General features: G+C 40.4%; 2 protein-coding genes across 3 annotated transcripts in view; both read right to left on the bottom strand.

Moving 5' to 3' along the window:
* The window catches only part of TANGO6 (transport and golgi organization 6 homolog), a 184,537-nt gene extending 169,500 nt beyond the window's left edge, over nucleotides 1-15,037 (bottom strand). The window contains exons 1-2 of one of the 2 annotated variants that reach the window (XM_061387714.1): nucleotides 14,890-15,037; nucleotides 846-1,489 (exon numbers count right to left, since the gene is read on the bottom strand). In XM_061387714.1, the coding sequence (XP_061243698.1) occupies nucleotides 846-1,489; nucleotides 14,890-15,022 (777 nt within the window). In that variant the 5' untranslated portion in view covers nucleotides 15,023-15,037. The remainder of the gene's footprint in view (nucleotides 1-845; nucleotides 1,490-14,889) is intronic. The other variant, XM_061387715.1, reaches the window with a different exon arrangement.
* Nucleotides 15,038-17,141: 2,104 nt separating this feature from the next.
* The window catches only part of LOC133230354 (cadherin-1), a 72,757-nt gene continuing 69,677 nt past the window's right edge, over nucleotides 17,142-20,221 (bottom strand). The window contains exon 16 of the mRNA XM_061387713.1: nucleotides 17,142-19,044. Within this exon, the coding sequence (XP_061243697.1) occupies nucleotides 18,835-19,044 (210 nt within the window). The 3' untranslated portion in view covers nucleotides 17,142-18,834. The remainder of the gene's footprint in view (nucleotides 19,045-20,221) is intronic.

Here is a 20,221-nt window from a genome sequence, read left to right as displayed (position 1 = left end):
TAAAATCTGGATGCAGGAGCAAAGGAATTACACTGCACGTGACCCTGGTTACATTTATACCTTAACAGCGTCTTCTGTTTAGGTTCCTGTGCTAAGGCTGCAGCGCTCTCATGGGGAAGCAGTGGTCCCTGTTATGTTACACTTGTGAGTCTTGTCTCCCCAGTGACTGTGTGAGCTGTTGGAGAAAAGGGCCACATCTAATGCTTTTGTATCCTTCATATCACTTTATCGTTCAGACGTTCAAATCCCTACTGACTATCAACAAAACACTTGCCTGTACCCTCAGCACCTAACAACCAACACTGACTGGATTGTGGAGGGCACCCAGAGCTTGCATACTTCATCTCACTTAATCTTCCCGAGAACTTAATGAAGGAGGCGTAAACAGTTTAATATTAATAGTAGTAGTAGTAACTTTTTGGTGAGCACTGCTGGGTATTGGGCCAGGTAACTTACACACATTATCCTTATTCCTCACAGCCACCTTCCAAGGTAGGTATTGTTTTGTTTCTCAAGGCAGGCATTAATAAACACATTTTACACAGTTGGAAAGAAACAGAGATTCAAAGAAATAGCTTGCAACAGCTGTTTCAAAAAATGGAAAGAAGGGAACAGACGAAATGGACTCTCCAGGAGTGAAAGGACTCGTATTTAATAAATGAAAGGTCCAACCCCCTAAAAAGATTCATCTATCCACCAGAGATGCTTAGGCATTTAATAAAAATTCTAGGTCTTTCCATCAGCACTTTTCCAAAGAACTGAGATGATCTCTTATAGCAACCACACACAAGGACACACAGAAATTCTCACACTCTCTCTCTCTCTCTCCCCCCATGGATGCTTACCTCTTCCTCAGGACTCAGCGGCGATCTCTTGCTTGGGCAGAACCCCAGCTGGCACAGACCTGCTGCGATATCCCCAAAATGGCGGCAGAAAACCAGGCTCCCCAGAGACGCGTGCTGAGCAACACTGAGGAGGACGCTGCAGCTCGTATACAGCCTCCGGGTTGCACTGGGAGCAGCACTGAGACACACCACGTCCTGAACAACAGCCCCAAACTCGGTCCTGAATCTCAGAGGGACTCCAACACCAGGCGCGAGATAGGGGCAGACACCCAACGTCACTACAAACTGCAGAACTGACTGGACAGTCTTCTGCTGGGAGACGCTAAGCGTGTCCGGGCTCAGGGCAGGAGCAGTTTCTGGAGTCTTCGGGTTGGGTTTACCTGGATTGAAATCAGCTGCCAGGCGGAGCATGGTTTCCTTCAAGCACAGCAGCAGCAATAAAGTCTGGGAAGCAAAACGCCAGGTGACGTCCATAGAGTCTTGCGGCCATTCTGCCTCATTAGCAATTTCATCCCGTAGGAGTTTCAGTATCTTCCAGTGAGGATCTTTCAGGAACTTGTGCTCCAAAGCAGACAGGTTAGATTTTAAAGTAGCCAACAGGATATCATGTTTCGTGATCTGCAGTGAATTTGAGCCTGATCCTTCTGAAGAAAAATCAATCAAATTACATACATGGAAAACAAATTGTGCTTCCCTCCATGAGGAATGCCTTGCCCACTCCAGTTCATCTTCTGAAGCCTGACTCAGATGTCATTACTTCTAGAAAGAGGCCCCCCAACTATGCCTCCCCAGGCAAGGCAGAATTCCAGACCACATTTCCTGCCTTACCACAGCACTTTTCATGTAGTTAGAATTATGTACAGAACACATTATATTGGGTTAGCCAAAAAATTCATTTGGGTTTTTGAGAGCATCCTATGGAAAGACCTGAGCGAACTTTTTGGCCGACCTAATACTTCATGGTTTGTTTCCATTCCCCACACGTTCTGAGGGGACAGGGTGCTTGTTGCCCCAGAACCAAGAGGCCAGATCTTAATCAACTTACTGGGCTGAAACTATATCGAGAAGAGAAATCTAAAAAGGTAAACATTTACCACAGAAGGTTCATTCAAGCTGTTCTAGATCCCAGGAATAAGGCATTGAAGAAAAAAAAAGTCCTTTCCATCATAAAATTACAACCAGTGAGGCAGATCGCAGAATATGGACATGGGATGCAAAGAAATTCAATCATACACACTCCCTAATATCTATTCTCAATTTTTCCTGAACTCTCCCAAAATGGTCTTTACTGCCCTCTGCTGGTGAAGGAGCTCGTGCACTCTCTCAGCAGCTGACATCCTTGCTGACTCCCTCCTTGAAACGCTCCTCTCTTAGGTTCTGGGGCAGCAAGCACCCTGTCCTGGTTTTTTTCCTTCTACCTCAATGGCCATCTCGAAGTGTCTCCTCTACTGGTTCTTTTCCTCTACCAGATATCAAAGTGCTCCAAGGCTTGTCCTGAACTCTGGATTATCTTCCTCGACAGTCTTAATCTGGCCTAGGTCTTTAAAAATGAGCTAAAAACTGCTGCTGCTGCGGCTGCTGCTGCTAAGTCGCTTCAGTCGTGTCCGACTCTGAGACCCCACAGACGGCAGTCCACCAGGCTCCCCTGTCCCTGGGATTCTCCAGGTAAGAACACTGGAGTGGGTTGCCATTTCCTTCTTCAATGTATCCAAGTGAAGTTGCTCAGTCGTGTCTGACTCTTAGCGACCCCATGGACTGCAGCCTACCAGGGTCCTCCACCCATGGGACTTTCCAGGCAAGAGTACTGGAGTGGGGTGCCATTGCCTTCTCCGGAGCTATAAGCTAACAGCTTCCAAATTTACATGCCTGGCCCATGACTACTTAGAGCCCATGATTCTAAGTTTCAGAGACATATTTCCAACTGCTGAACGAAATCTTCACTTGGATATTTCTTAGGCTTTTCAAATTCAACAAATTACTGATTCTCACACGTACCTTACACTCCTAAATACAATCTAACCTGGCTACTAACTGGTTACATCTCCACCTTTTTCTTTTATCCAACCCATCACCAAGTCTTTCCTGTTCTGCTTACTAAATCATTCTCAAATTTATTTTTCTCCACCTTACAACTACAACCTTTGTCGAAGCCATTAACATCTTTAAACTGAAGTACATCAGAACCCTCTTGACTGGCCTCCCTACTTTCACTCTCCTAAAAATTTACTTTTCACACATCAGATCCTCTTAATATTTAAAACAGATTTCTCTTGAGAATTCCCTGGCAGTGTAGTGGTTTCCAATATTGGAGCACGGGTTCAATCCCTAGCTGGGGAACAACCTAAGATTCCCACATGCCATGTGGTATGGTCAAAAATTAAAAATAAATAAAAAATAAAACAGATTTCTCTTGGTGGAAGCACACACACACGTTCCTGATGTATATACACCTAAAAGCAGAAGTGCTGAGACACAGATATCCAGAATCTCAATCTAAATATTATCTCCTCACAGGTGGCCTTCCTTGACCACTCTAAAAGCCATTGCCCACACTATTAACTCTGTGCTAACACCCAATTTCTTTTCTCTATAGTACTTATCGTAATCAGTAATTATTTTATTGGTATTTACTTTCTTTCTTCTCTTAGAATTTAAACTTAATGACGGTGGGTACCACATCTCTGTTGTTTGGTCGGTGCTTTGCACAGCTGACATAAAGTAAGCCCCAAACGAGCATCTGTAGTTGACTGAGTAAAAGAGTGAATAAAGAGTGATAATAAAGATCTCCTTAGAACTCCTATAAGACCAAGCCTCTCTCAGATAACTATCAACTCTGAACAAAGAGTAAAAAGCAAATATCTGAAGATGCCTGAAGGTGATGAAAGGGAACAAAAACTAGAGAAGGCACCCAGAGGAAAAAAACAGCACTGAAGAAGTTTCCTGCTTTTCAGTCTGGGGTTAGGTCTTTGCATACCAAAAACACTAGAAGAAATTCATCTTACTGACAAGAACCAAAGCATACAATTCAGGGCAATTACAGCAGGCGGAAAATAAGAAATCTCAGAAAGTACAGAACCAGAGAGGAAGGGCTCCCAGCTCTGCATTCAGTCAGTTCAGTTCAGTAGCTCAGTCGTGTCCGACGACTCTTTGCAACCCCACGGACTGCAGCACGCCAGGCTTCCCTGTCCATCACCAACTCCCGGAGCTTGCTCTTACTCATGTCCATCGAGTTAGTGATGCCATCCAACCATCTAATACAAACTGTGCTTAAATCTATGGCTAATCTTTGAACTAAGCATCTATGGGAAGAACTTTAAATACCTCAGCTAAAATGGAAAGAACTGAAAAGAGCTGCTGCCCACTGCAGAAGAGACAGAGCTTAGAGTATGAATCAGTCAAATGAACTGCCTACTTCAGGGAACTCCCTGGTGATCCAGTGGTTAGGACTCAGCACTTTCACTGCAGTAGGCCCAGGTTTGATCCCGAGTCGGGGAACTACGATCCCACATGTCATATGGCATCGCAAAAAAAAAAAAAAAAAGGCTACTTTAAAACAAAACCAAACCAAAAAAGATCAATCTTCTCTGGAGGACTGTAACAGAATCTAGAGTTTCAACAGCATATCCTTCATGATGTCAATTATACAATCCAAAAGTCCTAGACAGATGAAGAAATCTGAAAATGTGATCCACCTCAAGAGAAAGACAATCAAATAGAGACTGATCCGAGATGACCCAGGTGTCAGACTGAGCAGACAAAGATTTTCAAGCAACTCTTTTAACTGTGTTCAAGCATGTGATGGAAAGTACTCATTATGAATGAACAAAATACAGACTCTCAGCAAAAAAGTAGCAAGCATTTTTTAAAAACCCAAATGAAAATACTAGAATTTAAAAACAAAATATCTGAATTTTTTTAAAAACTCAATGGACGGACTTAACAGCTTTGAGATGACCCCCCCCCAAAAATGAACTTAAAGATATACCCCTAGAAATTATCCAATCTGAACAACAAAGAAAAAAAGATTTTATAGAAACAGAGCCTTAGTATCTGTGAACACTATCAAACGATGTATTTGTAATAAAACAGAGAGTAACTAGAATAAAAGGAGAGAAAATGAAGCACAAAAGGATGTGGAGAAATAATGATCAAAATTTTCCAAAATTTAGTGAAAAAACATAAATTTACAGATTCAGTAAGCTCAGTGATGCCCAATCAGGATAAGTAGAAAGAAAATCACATCTAGGCATATTATAGTAAATCACTGAAATAAGATAAAGATCACACTGATAAGAGGGCAGAAATCAACACAAATACTGTAAAGCAATCATCCTCCAATTAAAAATAAATTAAAAATTAGACAAAGAGAAAATCTTGAAAGTGGTCAGAAAAAAGCAGTCAGCATAGGAGACCAAAGCTATGAATGACTGTACTCACAAGCAATGACTTAAAAGATAATGGAAAAACATTAAAGTGGTAACAGGGTAAAAAACAAACAAAAAACAACCACCACCACCTGATGTGATGACAGGAGGGAAAAAACCACCTATCAAGTCTCAATTCTATATCCAATAAAAAGTAACCTTCAAAAATGAAAGAAAAACGAAGACATTTTCAGATCAATAAAAACTCAGATAACTGACTGCCAGCAGATCTGGAATACAAACAAATGCTAAAGAAGTTCTTCAAGCTGAAGGAAAAGAGTACTAGATGGAAACTTGGATCTTCAGGAAGGAAGGAAAAGCATCAGAAATGGTAAATATGTGGGTAAATATGAAAGATTCATTTGTTTCCTCTTTGTTTAAATACATATAACTGTCTAAAGTAAAATCTATAAAACTGTATTATGGGGTTTATATCTTACATAGATACAATGAACATGAAAACTATAGCATAAAACCCAAAAGGGGTGGAAGGCTATAAAAGAACCCTTACAGTTACAAGGTTTTTATATGTCCTATGAAGTGGTACAAGATAAATTCTAAACAGATTGTGAAAAACTACAATGTATATTGTAATTCTAGGATGACTACTAAAAATGTAATGCAAAAAGGTGGGTTATGGTTATAAAACTACAATAAAATGCTGAAAACATAAATGAAATCAAACAGCAACAGACTTCAAAACTAAAGTTAATATATCTTCTAAGAAAGATGCAACTGATGATAACTAAAAGGGTGTTCAACAATACATTATTTATAATAGTGTAAAATTAGAAATACACGTTGAGTAAATTATAGTCTACCTGTATCTAACATACTGTATTTTATATGTAACATTTGTTTTGCTTATTATCGTCTCTCTACCACCGAGAACAAAAACTCCTTGAGGACAAGGATATTGCTCTGTTTTGTTCACTGCTGTGTTCTCCTTGCCTGGAACAAGGCCTGTCTGACACAGTAGCTGTTCAAAATAAGCAGTTATTTATTGAATGAATGAATGAATGACAGATGGATTATTTGAAGCCATTATACTATGGTGAACATTATTCAATGACATGTTCACTAAAAATATTCTAAAGGGAACAGAGCATGAAGTACTACATGGGGAAAAGATATGAACAGTTTACAGAAAAAGAAATGCAAATTGCTCTTAAACATGAACATATGATCAACCTTGCTCCTAAGAGAAAAGTAAATTAAAACTATACTGAAATATCACTTCCCATCTATCAAGTGGCTAAAATCCAAATGTTTTTATAACACATTGTGTGTTTTGGGGAAACACTTTCATACACGGCTGGTAAGAGACTAAAATGGTACATTCCCTAAGAAAAGAAATTTGGCAATATCTAACAAAATTATATAGGCATTTAACCATTGGCCCAGCAATCCCTCTTTTAAGAATCTATCCTATAGATAGATACACAGGCAAAAATGCAAAGTGACATATACACAAAGCTTCTCATTGCCATATTGTTAGATACGCAGCAGTAGGGAAGGGATGGGGCTCAATCAAATTGTGCTTTGTCTCGCAGAAGCTAACCCTTAAATTGCACCAGGTGTCTCCAAAAGGTTACAAAACATCCCACAAGACACTGTAGTACACGTAAACACTCATGCACCTGTTTGCTTTCAGTTTTGGGCAACCTAGAGTAACCGCTGCCTCTTTATATTGCTTATGGATGATCATGCCTGCCCTTTCAGGAATATGCATGCCTCCCGGGCTTAAAACTACCCTGGTCCAATGGTTAGGGGAGATAGTGCTTTGAGGCCTATTTAACACAGAACAAACCTGACTCCAGATTGGGTCTATTCCTTCAGCTCTAATCTTTGTGCCCTAGCCTTTTCTCTACCTCCTAGGTTTGACCTTTAAAGGTATAAGGCGTTTCCACTTACACAGAGATAAAAAGTTGCAGAAAAGAAAATAACATTTCTCTCCACTGAACATTTTTCTCAGTTGGAGGTTTATAGGAACATCATGGCTAGATCAACAACTGCGCCAAGTCTGCAACAAGCCACACCCTATCCCCTTTTAGTAAAAAAGAAGCCTGAATTCTAACTAGGTTAAGATGGTTTTCTGGTACCACCATCTTCTCAGTCTGCTGGCTTCCAGGTAAAGTTGTTATTTCTTGCCCCAACACCTGTCCCCCAATTTACTGTCCTGTCATGGTAGAGCAGTGAACAGTAATAGCTTGAACTTGGTAACACTATCTCCCTGACTCCTTACTTGTCACGTGTAATAAATGCTTCTACTTTAAGAAAGTACTTGGTGTGTTCACTAAGGACCCCAAACCCACTGAGTCTGGTAAAAGTATTTTTTTACATTAACAAAAGGCTTAAAACAACCCAAACATCCATTCATAGAGAACTGATGAATAAACAGTGGCATATTCACATAATGGAATACTATGCAGCTGTAAAAGGGAAAGAGGAAGACTTCTACCTACCACTATGCAGGTATCTCTAAGACATATTAAATTTTAAAAGATACAGAAGAATGTATATAGTATGCTAACTTTTGTGTTAGAATGGGAAGGTACACAGATTATTTTTATTTTTTAAAAGTAGTGGAAGAACAAATTAAAAATTCACTACAATGAACTGTCTATAGAGAAACGGAAAAAATCAGTGGGAGTAGACAGGGATAAATGTATCCAGTTTTAGAGTTTTCCTCTTAAAGCACTGAATGTTTCTCATGAGCTTCAAAGGTGGTGCTACTAGTGAAGAATCCACCTGCCAATGCAGGAGACATGGGTTAAATCCCTGGGTGGGCAAGATCCCCTGGAGAAGGAAATAGTACCCCACTCCAGTACTCTCACCTGGAAAATTCCATGTACAGAGAAACCTGGTGGGCTACAGTCCACCAGGTCACAGAGAGCTAGACACGACTGAGCACACACACATTTTTCATAGTTTTAAAAAAACAAATCAAAAGGAAAATTCAAAATATTCCTAAAGATAAAAAACAAATAAACCTAAAAATTCTATACTTTATGTCCAGGGTTGCCAAAATACAAGCTACAGGTCAAATCTGGCCCTGCCCCTATTTCCACAAATAAAGTTTTACTGGAACATAGTCATTCTCATTTATTTACATATTACATATGGCTGCTTTCGAGCTATGATGGCAGATGTGAATAGCTGTAACACAGACAGTATGGATCACAAAGCCCAAAATATTTACTGCTTGCTTTTTACAGAAAAAATGTTCCAGCTCTTTCTCTAAACCAAATTAGCAGCATAACCACACATAATTATTTCAAATGACTTGACATATAGAACTCTGTACATCCTGAGGGCAAAAACAAACAAACAAAATCCCTTAGAAACAGGAGGTTTGTTGATGATAGTAATGTTAGACTTGTTATTTTAAAACACTATACGCATGTGTGAGTATATATGAATATGTGACTATATATTTGAGTGCATATATATATGAAGGAAGTAAATAACTATTAATTTTATTAGGAATCAATATTTATAGGTAAGAGAAAATATAAAGATAAAAATATAAAATACAGTAAAGAAGAATGGCTAGGTGGACAAACACATGTTAAAGAGTCTAGGGCATGGTATATGAGTTTTCATGGTAAAATTCCTTCAACTTTTCTATAAGCTTAAAATTTTTCTTAATGAAATGTTAGGAAAAATTTAAACTCTGTAACATTTCATTTTAATTGGGAATATCAGTAGGAACTTTCAATTTGCTTTTTTTTGTTTTCTGAAAATCCACGTATTTCCTGGCTCTAATCACTGAAAAAGTCTGAAGCAATGACATCTCAGTGGCAATAAATATTACTAGTGTCCTTCTTGTGGTCCCTAAATATCACTTATTCTTAAAAAGAACTGCTTTCAAGCATAGAGCAAGAAATGTATAAGATGAATCTGAATATCTTATGTCTTAAAGCAAAGAAGCAATCAAAGACTACTAGGTCACATCAAAGAGTCCAACAGCTAACTTGAATGACTCCCACAGGCCACAGATGGAACAATTAAGAGTATCAAGAATAATCACTAAAAAAAATTGAAACATATATATACACAAAAACATGATTACATAATAAAACAAAACCAAAAAATATCACTCCGTTGGCTAAATTTGGAGACTAAGACACTAATGTATTTTTCTGAAAACTGATGGATAAAAAAACAGGATGAACCTAGCTATGAAAACTTATATGTATGTGTGCCTCAGTACACACATAGAAAAAGATCTCAAAAGCTATACTTCAAAGTGTTAACAGTGATGATCTCTGGATGGTAGGGCTTTGGGTAGGTAGGGCTTTTTCTTTTTTGCTTCATTAAAAATTTTTTCAGAGTGAATATGTATTATTTCTGTACTAAAAATATATTTTAAGGTTAGAAAACAGTATGTAGTATATGAGATCATTTTTGTAAACAAATAATACATATATATATATATCTCCAAAATGTAATTTCTGGATTGTGGGATTAAGGTCATTTTAATTTTCTTCTTTTAGCTTCTCTTTTTTTTAAAGCTTTATAAGTAATATTAACTACTTCTATGAAAAGAAAAAGGAACAATAACATTTAAAAATGTTAATCAATTTAGTGAGAATCACTAAAATAGTGAGAATCAGAAGAGTAAGATTTTTCAGGACTTCTCTAAGACTGATCAGGGCAAGTGTTTCGACTCACTGGCATGAATATCTGTTGCCTTTGAGTAATATACACCTAAAGAGGAAATGAGTGCTTTCATAGCTTGTTGCCACTAATGATTAAGATCAATAAACAATCTCTAAGTAACTTCCTGTGACTTTATAAGATCTTGGAACTTAAACATGGGACACAAAGAAAGTGATTAACAAAAGCTGCTAGCCCCTTTTTCTCAAGAGCCCCTTTTAAAGTGGTCTCCTCTGCCCTCTTCTGGTGATAAAAATAAAAGCTACTTGAGGAGAAGGAAATGGCAACCCACTCCAGTATTCTTGCCTGGAGAATCCCAGGGACGGAGGAGCCTGGGGGGCTGCCGTCTATGGGGTCACACGGAATCGGACACGACGGAAGTGACTTAGAATAAAAATAAATAAATAAATAAAAAATAAAAGCTACTTGAAAATAAACACGGCATTCTCTGAGAGCAGCAGTTCTCAAAAGTGTGGTACAGGGTCTCAGGTTCTGAGGGCCTCCCCAAGATTCTCTCAGAAAGTCAGCAAGGTCAAAACTATTTTCATATTAATACTAAGACAGTGCCTTTTATGTTCTCATTCTTTCTTGAGTGTACCAAATATGAAAATTCATTAATATGAGTTCATATTCTATATTAAAATCAACCTTTTAAGAAATTACCTCTTGTTGAGTTTTAAAGAGGAATACACAGTTATCTGAAAAGATGATGGAAATTTCCTCCCTTTCCACTTACATATATAGATGTGTGAGTCTAGATATCCATCTGTTTCAATAAAAAAACCTGTCATGACAGATTGAACACAGAAGCAAATATGAAAACCCAGCTCCCTTCTAATAAGTCAGACACTTAAGATTTACAAAAGTGTAATAAAACAATGCCATTCAAAAGTAAAATAATGTTACTCTTCCAACTGTTATTTCGGTAAAATATATTTTTTTATGTTAACATGTAACAGGTTTGTTACTGTTGCATTTAAATAAATTTAAGAGTTCTCTTAAACTCTTAATTTGTAATACAGTAAATATTGATATACATAACCCACATAAAAGCTCTTTTAAGTCCTCAACACTTTTTAAGAGTGTAGGAGTACTGAAACCAAAAAATTTGAGATCTGTAGCCTTAAAACAAAGTTTTTCAAACTAGAGTCATATAGTGCTTCCACAACTTTTTGGCCATTTATTTTGAGCACCAGCTGTATTGTTATTTGCTTTATTCATTTATTTCTTCAAGTTAATCTTTTTAAACTTAAATTAGTAATAGTTAATATACTATCCTAAGGGATATGTATTTAATTCAATCCTTCCACCAACTCTGTGAGGGGTGTGTGTGTGTGTGTGTATGTGTGTGTGTGTTAGTTGCTCAGTCGTGTCTGACTCTTTGCGACCCCATGGACTGTAGCTTGCCAGGCTCTGCTGTCCATGGGACTCTCCAGGCAAGAATACTGGAGTGGGTTGCCATTGCCTTCTCCTCTGTGAGGTGTAGAGTATTATATTAACATCCTTATTTCCAGATAAGAAAACTAAGGTTAAGGCATTTGCCAGACAGCATGTTCAACTCTGGCAACCCAGTTCCAGAATCCAAGCTCTTGATCACTATTTGAAGCTTTTCAGCCTCAAAATGTTTCTCTACATACTGTCTACAACCATCCCCATCATGCTTTGGGAAATGCTGCCCTCATAAACAAAGTTATTTATTCTTCCCACCACCAATTTAAAAGTCTACGCTTTGTGACATTTAAAAGCAGACTTCATAATTTGTGTGGTACTTTTTAGTAAATTCAAACTGGAAAATAAGGGACTTTACTGGTGGTCCAGTGGCTAAGATGCTGCACTCCTAATGCAGGGGGCCCAGGTTTGACCCGTGGTCAGGGAATTAGATACCACATGCCGCAAGAAAGATCAAAGATTCTGCATGACACAACTAAGGCCTGGTGCAGCCAAACACATATATGTGATACAGCTTCATCATATACAAATCACCACAATTTACAGCCCCCCAGTTCAGTTCAGTTCAGTTCAGTCGCTCAGTCGTGTCAACTTTTTGTGACCCCATGAATCTCAGCACGCCAGGCCTCCCTGTCCATCACCAACTCCCCGAGTTCCCTCAGACTCACGTCCATCGAGTCAGTGATGCCATCCAGCCATCTCATCCTCTGTCATCCCTTTCTCCTCCTGCCCCCAATCCCTCCCAGCATCAGAGTCTTTTCCAATGAGTCAACTCTTCGCATGAGGTGGCCAAAGGCCCCCAGCCACCACATAATTCAATTCTAATGACTGAGTTCAATGAACATATATTTAGTCTGGCAAGTTTGTTTTTTTTTTTTTTTTTTGGAAAACTACTGCTAAAATGCTGGGAAAGACCAAGGGCGAGAAGTGGGGAACAGAGGATGAGATAGTTGGATGGCATTACCAACTCAATGGACGAGTTTGAGCAAATTCCAGGAGGTAGTGAAGGACAGAGAAGCCTGGCATGCTGCAGTTCATGGCATCACAAAGAGTCAGACACAACTTAGCCACTGACCAACTGCTGAGATGACCTCAAGCAAAACTTCACTAAAACTGACAACCCCTTTCCAATTCTGCTTAACACACTTCCTAATAAGGTAAGTGGAGCTATTACTCTTACTTGCCCCACAACTGAGAACAGAAATGGAAGGCAGGTGAAGAGAAAATACGTAATGCTGTAGACCTTTTAATAGCTCAAAAGGGAAAGACTTGGTATCTTCCTTCCTTTCTGTCTATTCAATTTCCATCTAGACTGAATTCTCCTTCCTCTTGTATCCTTCCACAGCTCCTTCCTCAGATAACTCCTTTACTAACTAACCAACTGCTACCTGTACCCTCCATTCACCACTAGTATTAATATTATCTGCTATGTTGAATATATCGGCCTGTATGTGGAGTGAGGCTTCCTCATGGGCTCAGCAGTAAAAAAAAAATTGTCTCCTGCAGTGCAGGAGACACAGGAGACCCTGGTTCGATCCCTGGGTCGGGAAGATCTCCTAGAGGAGGAAATGGCAACCCATTCCACCATTCTTGCTTTGGAAATACCACTGACAGAGGAGCCTGGCAGGCTACAGTCCAAAGGGCCACAAAGAATTGGACACAACTGAGCGACTGAGTACAATATATTTGGAGTACCGTCTCCCCAAACAAGATACTTGAGAGCACAAGTTGTTAAATAATATTTCTATCTCCAAAATCACTGAGGACAGAATACTACATACAGTTGACTCTCAGTAAATATTACCTAAAAGGAGTCAACTGAAAGACCAAAAGAAGCTGAACTAGCTGGAGGTACTTTTAGCAAATACTCTCATCTTGTCTCAAAACCCTCTGTCCATCAGGAACATATGAATACTTATTACGCACAGGAATTTTTGTAATTCCTTCAGCAGCTGACATGATAAAAGAAAACAGCAGAAAGATTCACACAATATAACCTATCTGTGAAAATAATATCATTTTACCTAATTATTCTTTTTCAAATAATGCTTGTTTTTTCTTAAGCTAAATGAATACATGTAGTAACTCCACCACATACTCTGAGAGTTAGGGTCTTCCAAATACAAAGTGTATGTGCTTTGCGACAGATGACTACTTCCAGACTATTTAACTTATTGAATCCCTGTTCTCAGTAATGTTCTAGATAGTTGCAGTTGCTAGACAAGCAACCACTCCACTAACAAGTTAAAAATGTATTTTCCAGTTTAATTCTTCACTGTGGCAAAGTAGTATATACAGTTCCATACTACAGTTGAAGGCATGTGAAATTTAAATCCTAACTCTACCACTTAGGAGACTGGCATTAGGCGATTTCCAATGTACCTGAGCCTTCATCTGTAAAATGGAATACAAGTAATACCTATATCATGGAATTGCTGTGAGGATAAAAAGATCCATACTTAAATAGCACACTATAGGGGCTGACACTTAGCAGGCACTCAATTACTTTTTTTTTTTTTCCTTTTTGCTCATCCTTCTCGGCTTGTGGGATCTTAGTTCCCCCACCAGGGACCGACTCAGGCCCTCCGCAGTGAAACCAGGGAGTCCTAACCACTGGACTGGCAGGGAATTCCCCCCACTAGCTTTCACTTGCCCATAGTATGATATACTACTTACTGTTTCCTGACTTTTCGAAGTTTGGGGTGGAGGTGGGGAAATCTCAAAATGTGACACTGGGAACATAACCTTCACGTACCTTACCTTCCTCACCCTACAAACCCCTTCCTCCAAATTGTACACTCTAATTTAAAGTGGGGCCCTATTTCATTGAGGTAGGGCCCTATTTCATGTGTTATCTTCCCCAAAGCTCCAGATAACATCAGAGGCTCCATACTGAATAATCTGCCTTGGTCTGACAAGAGGGTTCGGTAGACCTTGGTTCTAAGTTCGTGTTCTGCCTCATATCTGACCATCTGATCTTGGTCAGGTTACTTATTCTTTGATGAGCCGGGGGTATCCTCAGGAGTAAAAGGAGAGTGCCAGGCTACACCACTCCCAGGGTCCCTTCTGATTCTAAACTGGGAAAGACTAAAAGTGACTGTAAATCCCTACCACAGACTGTAAATCCCTAAATACTCTCCCCAAAACGCAGCTCAAACGTCACTGCTTCCTTCCTCTGGACTCCTTGGCACTCTGTACAAATGTCCAGTGTCCACATCAGACCCTGCGCTCTCAAGAAACTGGGACCTCTCCGAGGCAGCTCTGGGAGACTCTCTGAGGCTGTGGTTGCAGTCCTCGCAGAGCTGCAGTGAGGACGGATGAAAACACGTACCCACAGTGCTTAACACAGTGCCTGGCCCAAGGTAACAGCTCGAGATACTTCGGCTAGTATAAATATTCAGCGGTTCCCATCCCTCCTTGAACCTCGGTTTCCTCAAGGGTAAAATGACGCTGGACAGACCCTGCCCAAAGGCCCCAGTGCAGCCCGGCGCCGAATTCCGTCCTCTCACCTCCCGGGCTCAGCAGCAGCTTCAACGCCTCCAAAATCTGCTCCAGACCACACTTTTCCAGAACCCTGCTGGAAGCAGCCTGACTGACCGCCGCCATGACTGAAGCGCAAAGCTCCACTGGGGACCTGCGCATGCGCCTCAGCGGAACGGCGCCGCTGCCGGGTGGCGTGTGGCGGACGCACTAGGGGCGGGATCGACTCGGCTGGGAACGCCCCCTTTGGGAAAAAATGTTTTTCTCTCGCCACCTGAATTTCCCTGGGGTAGGGGATGTAAAAATAGCTAACACAAACCGTCAATGTGCACGATTTGAGAAACTCAACGTGATTAACTTCTGTATAAAGGATGAGAAGTAGTTTATAAAAAATATGAATTTTACTCAGTATGAAAACATTTGGTCAGCAAAACACTGAAATAGTGAAGTAATCAGATGCCGCACCTTCTTATAATGAAGTTCGGTATGTAAAATAATATTCAATTGTTTAATCTCTTCACTAATGATATTTGTGCTTCCCTTGTAGCTCAGACGGTAAAGCATCTGACTACAAAGCGGGAGACCCTGGGTCGGGAAGATCCCCTGGAGAAGGAAATGGCAACCCATTCCAGCACTCTTGCCTGGAAAATCGCATGGACGGAGGAGCCTGGTAGGCTGCAGTCCATGGGATCTCTAAGAGTCGGACACGACTGAGCGACTTCACTTTCACTTTTCACTGTCATGCATTGGAGAAGGAAATGGCAACCCACTCCAGTGTTCTTGCCTAGAGAATCCCAGGGACGGCGGGCTGCCGTCTATGGAGTCGCACAGAGTCAGACACGACTGAAGCGACTTAGCAGCAGCAGCAGCAGCAGAGGAGCCTGGTGGGCTAGTCCATGGGGTTGCAAAGAGTCGGACACGACTGAGCGACTTCACTTCACTTCAGTGATAATTAAAAACAACTACTAAACACACACACCGACTGCAAATAGCTGCAAATATTGTTCTTGATGATACGATTTCTTAAAGGAACTAAGTACAGCTCCCAATAAAAGCTCTATCTTTGCTCTATTCACAGACATTCCTGGAAAATTCAGTGTTTGTTAAAATCGTGCCACATCAAAATTGTGTTAATACGTAAAACAGAATGGGTTGGAGATATATCATCAGTAACAGCTTTTCACTCAGGAATCTCGGTGGGACATTCAAAATTCATGTTGTCTGAAAGAATGTGAAAGTGAAGTCCATCAGTCGTGTCCGACTCTTTGCGACCCAGGTCTCCCACATTGCAGGCAGACGCTTTACCATCTGAGCCACCAGGGAATGGCAGGCTGCAAATCCAGGACAATGTTTCTGAGGGCAAGACTAGAATGCCTGCCTCTCCTTTCATTAAAAGTCAGTAACCTCGCCTACCATGGTCACAACCGGCTCCAACACCCTCTCTGTGCTACCCTTAAGTTAGCCTGACGTCATGACTGATGACTGCTCTTCAGTACTTAGCTGCTGAAAGCCTTAGGAAATGGGATGTGTTCCATATGCAAGACCATGCCACTGGGGGAAGAAATGGTTCGTTTAATTCTCTCCTCAGTGAGTCAGGCCCCTTCCTAGTCACTCCCATTTCTCTGGACTCCAGCCCTATGCCATCAGCCATTTCCTACTCTCAAAGGTAACAGAATCATTTTCACGAGGCTATCTTGGGGAATCAAAGTGATACTGTTTGTCCTCAAGTATTTAGCTATGTCTGCCACAGAAGGCATGCTTAATAAATTGCACCTGGATCTTCATCTCTTCCTTAAATAAAACCTACTAAAACATCTTTAAATTGGAAACTACATTTTTCAAAAAATATTTATTTGGCTGCACCAGGTCTTAGTTGTGGCAGATGGAATCTTTAGTTGCAGCATGTGGGATCTAGTTTCCTGACCAGGGATGAAACTCAAGCCTCCTGCATTGGCAGCACAGAGTGTTAGCCACTGGACTGCCAGGGAAGCCCCAGCCTTGCTTCTTTCTATCCCTCCGTGCAACCCACAGTAGCTTCCCCCTGACAAAGAGATTTTATTGGTTTCACCACATGCCACATCACACACCGCATGGATGGATATCCTTCAAATAAATTGACCTTAGAAACACAGTTTCCCCTTCCCCCTATTCAGTCCCAACAGAATGACACGAAGTTCAGGAATCAACATTTTAATATGAAGCTTCTCTCTCCATGTTTTGAATGAGCTTACCTACCATTTGTCTGACCTGGAATTTTGCAATCAAATAAAAGAAGTTTGACAATGGTGTAACAAAATTCTTTAATAAAATTTATAAAAAACAAATAATAATTTTTGCAGCTTGAATTGCTTTCCTTTTCCACTCCCAAAGAAAATACAAAATTATCGGCACCCACACACATATTACACTCAAAACTATAGTGACATTCTCTACGTAGAACTACATTAGAGTTTAAATTGCTGAAAAATCAAGACAATTCTAAGAAGTGGTTGAGAGATGTTCCTTTTCTTCTAAAAACAGTTGATAGGTAAGGAAGTAATTTAGATAAAATTCTTGTCTATGGTTGTCAAAAGTTTCTTAAAAGATGCATTTCAACTAAAAGAAGATCCAAATTAATGTACTCCCTACCCTCACCTTCCTTTGCTAACACCCTTTCAGCGAGTGTTTTCTTCCTCTGCAAAGGAAAAACAAATTGGATTTGAAAAATATTCTCAAGTTTCATAGCTGAGATTTGGGGCAAATGTGTCCAGACCAGCTAGCATTCTCTATAAATATCAACAAAAGCAGGCTTGGGGATTCTGTGCTTTGGGTCCAAGGATCCTGGCAAGAAACACATGTTGAGATTCCTCTAGTTCAGAATTTCCAGGGGGTGGAGGTAGAGCCACCTCAACTGTCTTCAGCCTCAGCTGGCTCAATTGCCAGGCTTAGTGGCAACTGCCCCTGCCATCTCGAAGCCCATTTTTCACATTTGCCCTCTGCTGTGCCCTCTTGCCAGCTTCTGTCTTTGGCTACAGCACTTGAGGCACTATTCTAAGTCCAGGAATATATCACTCTTTTGTTTTAGCGATAAATAAACATTAGAAGTCTAGTAGTGGGACTTCCCTGGTGGTCCAGTGGTTAAGAATCCTCAATTCCCCTGTTAAGGGACACAGGTCTAATCCTTAGTCAGGGAACTAAGATTCCCCATGTCCTGCAGTGCAGTCAAAAAAAAAAAGTTCAGTGGCACCTGAAACTCACCACCTTTTCTGGCCCAGCCTCCCTATTTAGAATCAAAGTACCTTGTAATGACATTCACATGACCAACACCCTTACTCAGAACAAGTTAACTGGATAGATGCCCATTACAAGTTACATACTCAGAAGATAAAAATGAAAAACCGTTAAGCTGTTAAGATCTTAAGAGTACACAATACCCACACAGTACATGGCCAGCCTAAGACATAATCCTCTTTCCCTAAAAGGGCCCAATAATGTCTGCATCAGAGAAATGTAATAAAATTCAGAAGGAGTAAGAGTGGATCTCAGAACACAGGACATCAGTGCAGTGACGGGAGGAACAAAAGCACACAATTTACATATATATATATATACACACACACAGTAGGGAAATTGACCCCTCCCCTTCCTTTTAAAAATGAGACAACGCCCTTAAGGAAATCTGTAAGTTCCTAGCAGAAACTTCTGAGACTGAAACTATTCTTTTGAAGTATTAAAATTTAGGAGTCTTTTGGACATCATCACCATGTCAACAATGATGAAAGGAAAAAGATTATTCAAGGAATAAGTCTAAATCGTTCTAGTACACAGATTAGATCTATGAAGTGGAAATCAGGATTATGCTATCACTGATCAGTCTCTTCTCCAGAAACGTATCCCAAGTGAAGGGAGCTGGCAAACAACCAGGAGTATGTTTCCCGCATTTTCCATCACACGAGTGTAGGGACCCATCTCTCTTCCCATCAGTCTTGAGTCCCTTAGTCATCCTCGCCGCCTCCATACATGTCCGCCAGCTTCTTGAAGCGATTGCCCCATTCATTCAGGTAGTCATAGTCCTGGTCTTGGTCTGACTCTGAGGAGTTCAGGGAGCTCAGAGTAGCAGCTTCGGAACCACTTCCTTCATAATCAAACACCAGCAGAGAGTCATAGGGTGGGGCAGTGGGGTCAGTATCAGCTGCCTTCAGGTTCTACAGAAGGAAGACAATAGGATCTTTTATTGAAAGGAATTGCACACCTGTCATCTTAAGCAAAATACCTTCTCTTGGTGAATAAAGCAAAATGCACACAACACACAACAATGCAACCATCCTGCAGAAACACCAACAAAGTAAACTTAATACAGACTGGAACAGAAGATGGTCATTATATATTTCTAATGAAAGGAAAAAGTCTGTAGTAGAATGTTAAAAGTGGTAAGTTATATGTAGGCAGGGGAGATGAGCACCAGCCAATCCAAATGGACAGACTAAAAACAGTCATTCCAGGATAGTCTTGTGTGCGTGCTAAGTCGCTTCAGTCGTGTCCGACTCTTTGTGACCCACTGGGTTCCTCTGTTCATGAGATTCTCTGTCCATAGGATTTACATTCTTTTCTTTATATATATTTTCATAATTTATATTTTTAAAATAGCAAACATTTTACTTTTGTAATTAAGAAACAGCTACAAGCACAAATAAACATAAATGGAGGAAAAGACCTGATCCAGATGTATCTAAAGGGATGGTTTAAACTGGCCCTTCCTGTTCTCAGTTTTCTCTAAGACCCAGTGCTAGAATGGATCTGGCTTGGTCCTGTCCAACACAGCTGTGCTTTTAGAGTCCCTGGTAATGACAACTCCCCTAGAAAGCTAAAAGCCATGAAGTCTCACTGAAGGCCAGTGGACCATCAGACCAGCCCTGAAAATCATTCCAGTGACCGAGTAAGTAATCAGGTAACATAGTTTAAGGAAACAGATCCCACTGGACTATTATTTTCCCTGGTTCTTTGCTTAATCCCACCATTTCTTCCTCATCCTACCTGAAGCTAATTAAAAGTCCTGACCAATAACCTAAAGGATGAATTTCTTTCTTGCCTAACAGTTTGCTAGAAAGATTTTGGTCCTCTGCTCCGCTCTTCCTACTTCTTGAATGGAAAACAGGCCCAAGGCCTGGAAGCGTGGCAGCCATCTTGTGATCAGGAGGCAACAAGCATGAGAACAAGGATCTACATGCTTAGATCATGCAGCAGAAAGATGGAAAAAGCTGATGCTCCAGCCTAGACTACTTACCTCAGTCTTCTATTTGCACAAGGTATCGTATCTATTTAAGCTTCTGGTATTTATAGCTGAATGCATTTCTGACATATACAGAATGGAAGCTATTTTTG

The sequence above is a fragment of the Bos javanicus genome, chromosome 18 (assembly GCF_032452875.1).
Source record: "Bos javanicus breed banteng chromosome 18, ARS-OSU_banteng_1.0, whole genome shotgun sequence".
NCBI lineage: Eukaryota > Metazoa > Chordata > Mammalia > Artiodactyla > Bovidae > Bos > Bos javanicus.
The sequence above is the reverse complement of the archived record's forward strand: the minus strand, read 5'-3'. Positions and strand labels throughout refer to the sequence as shown.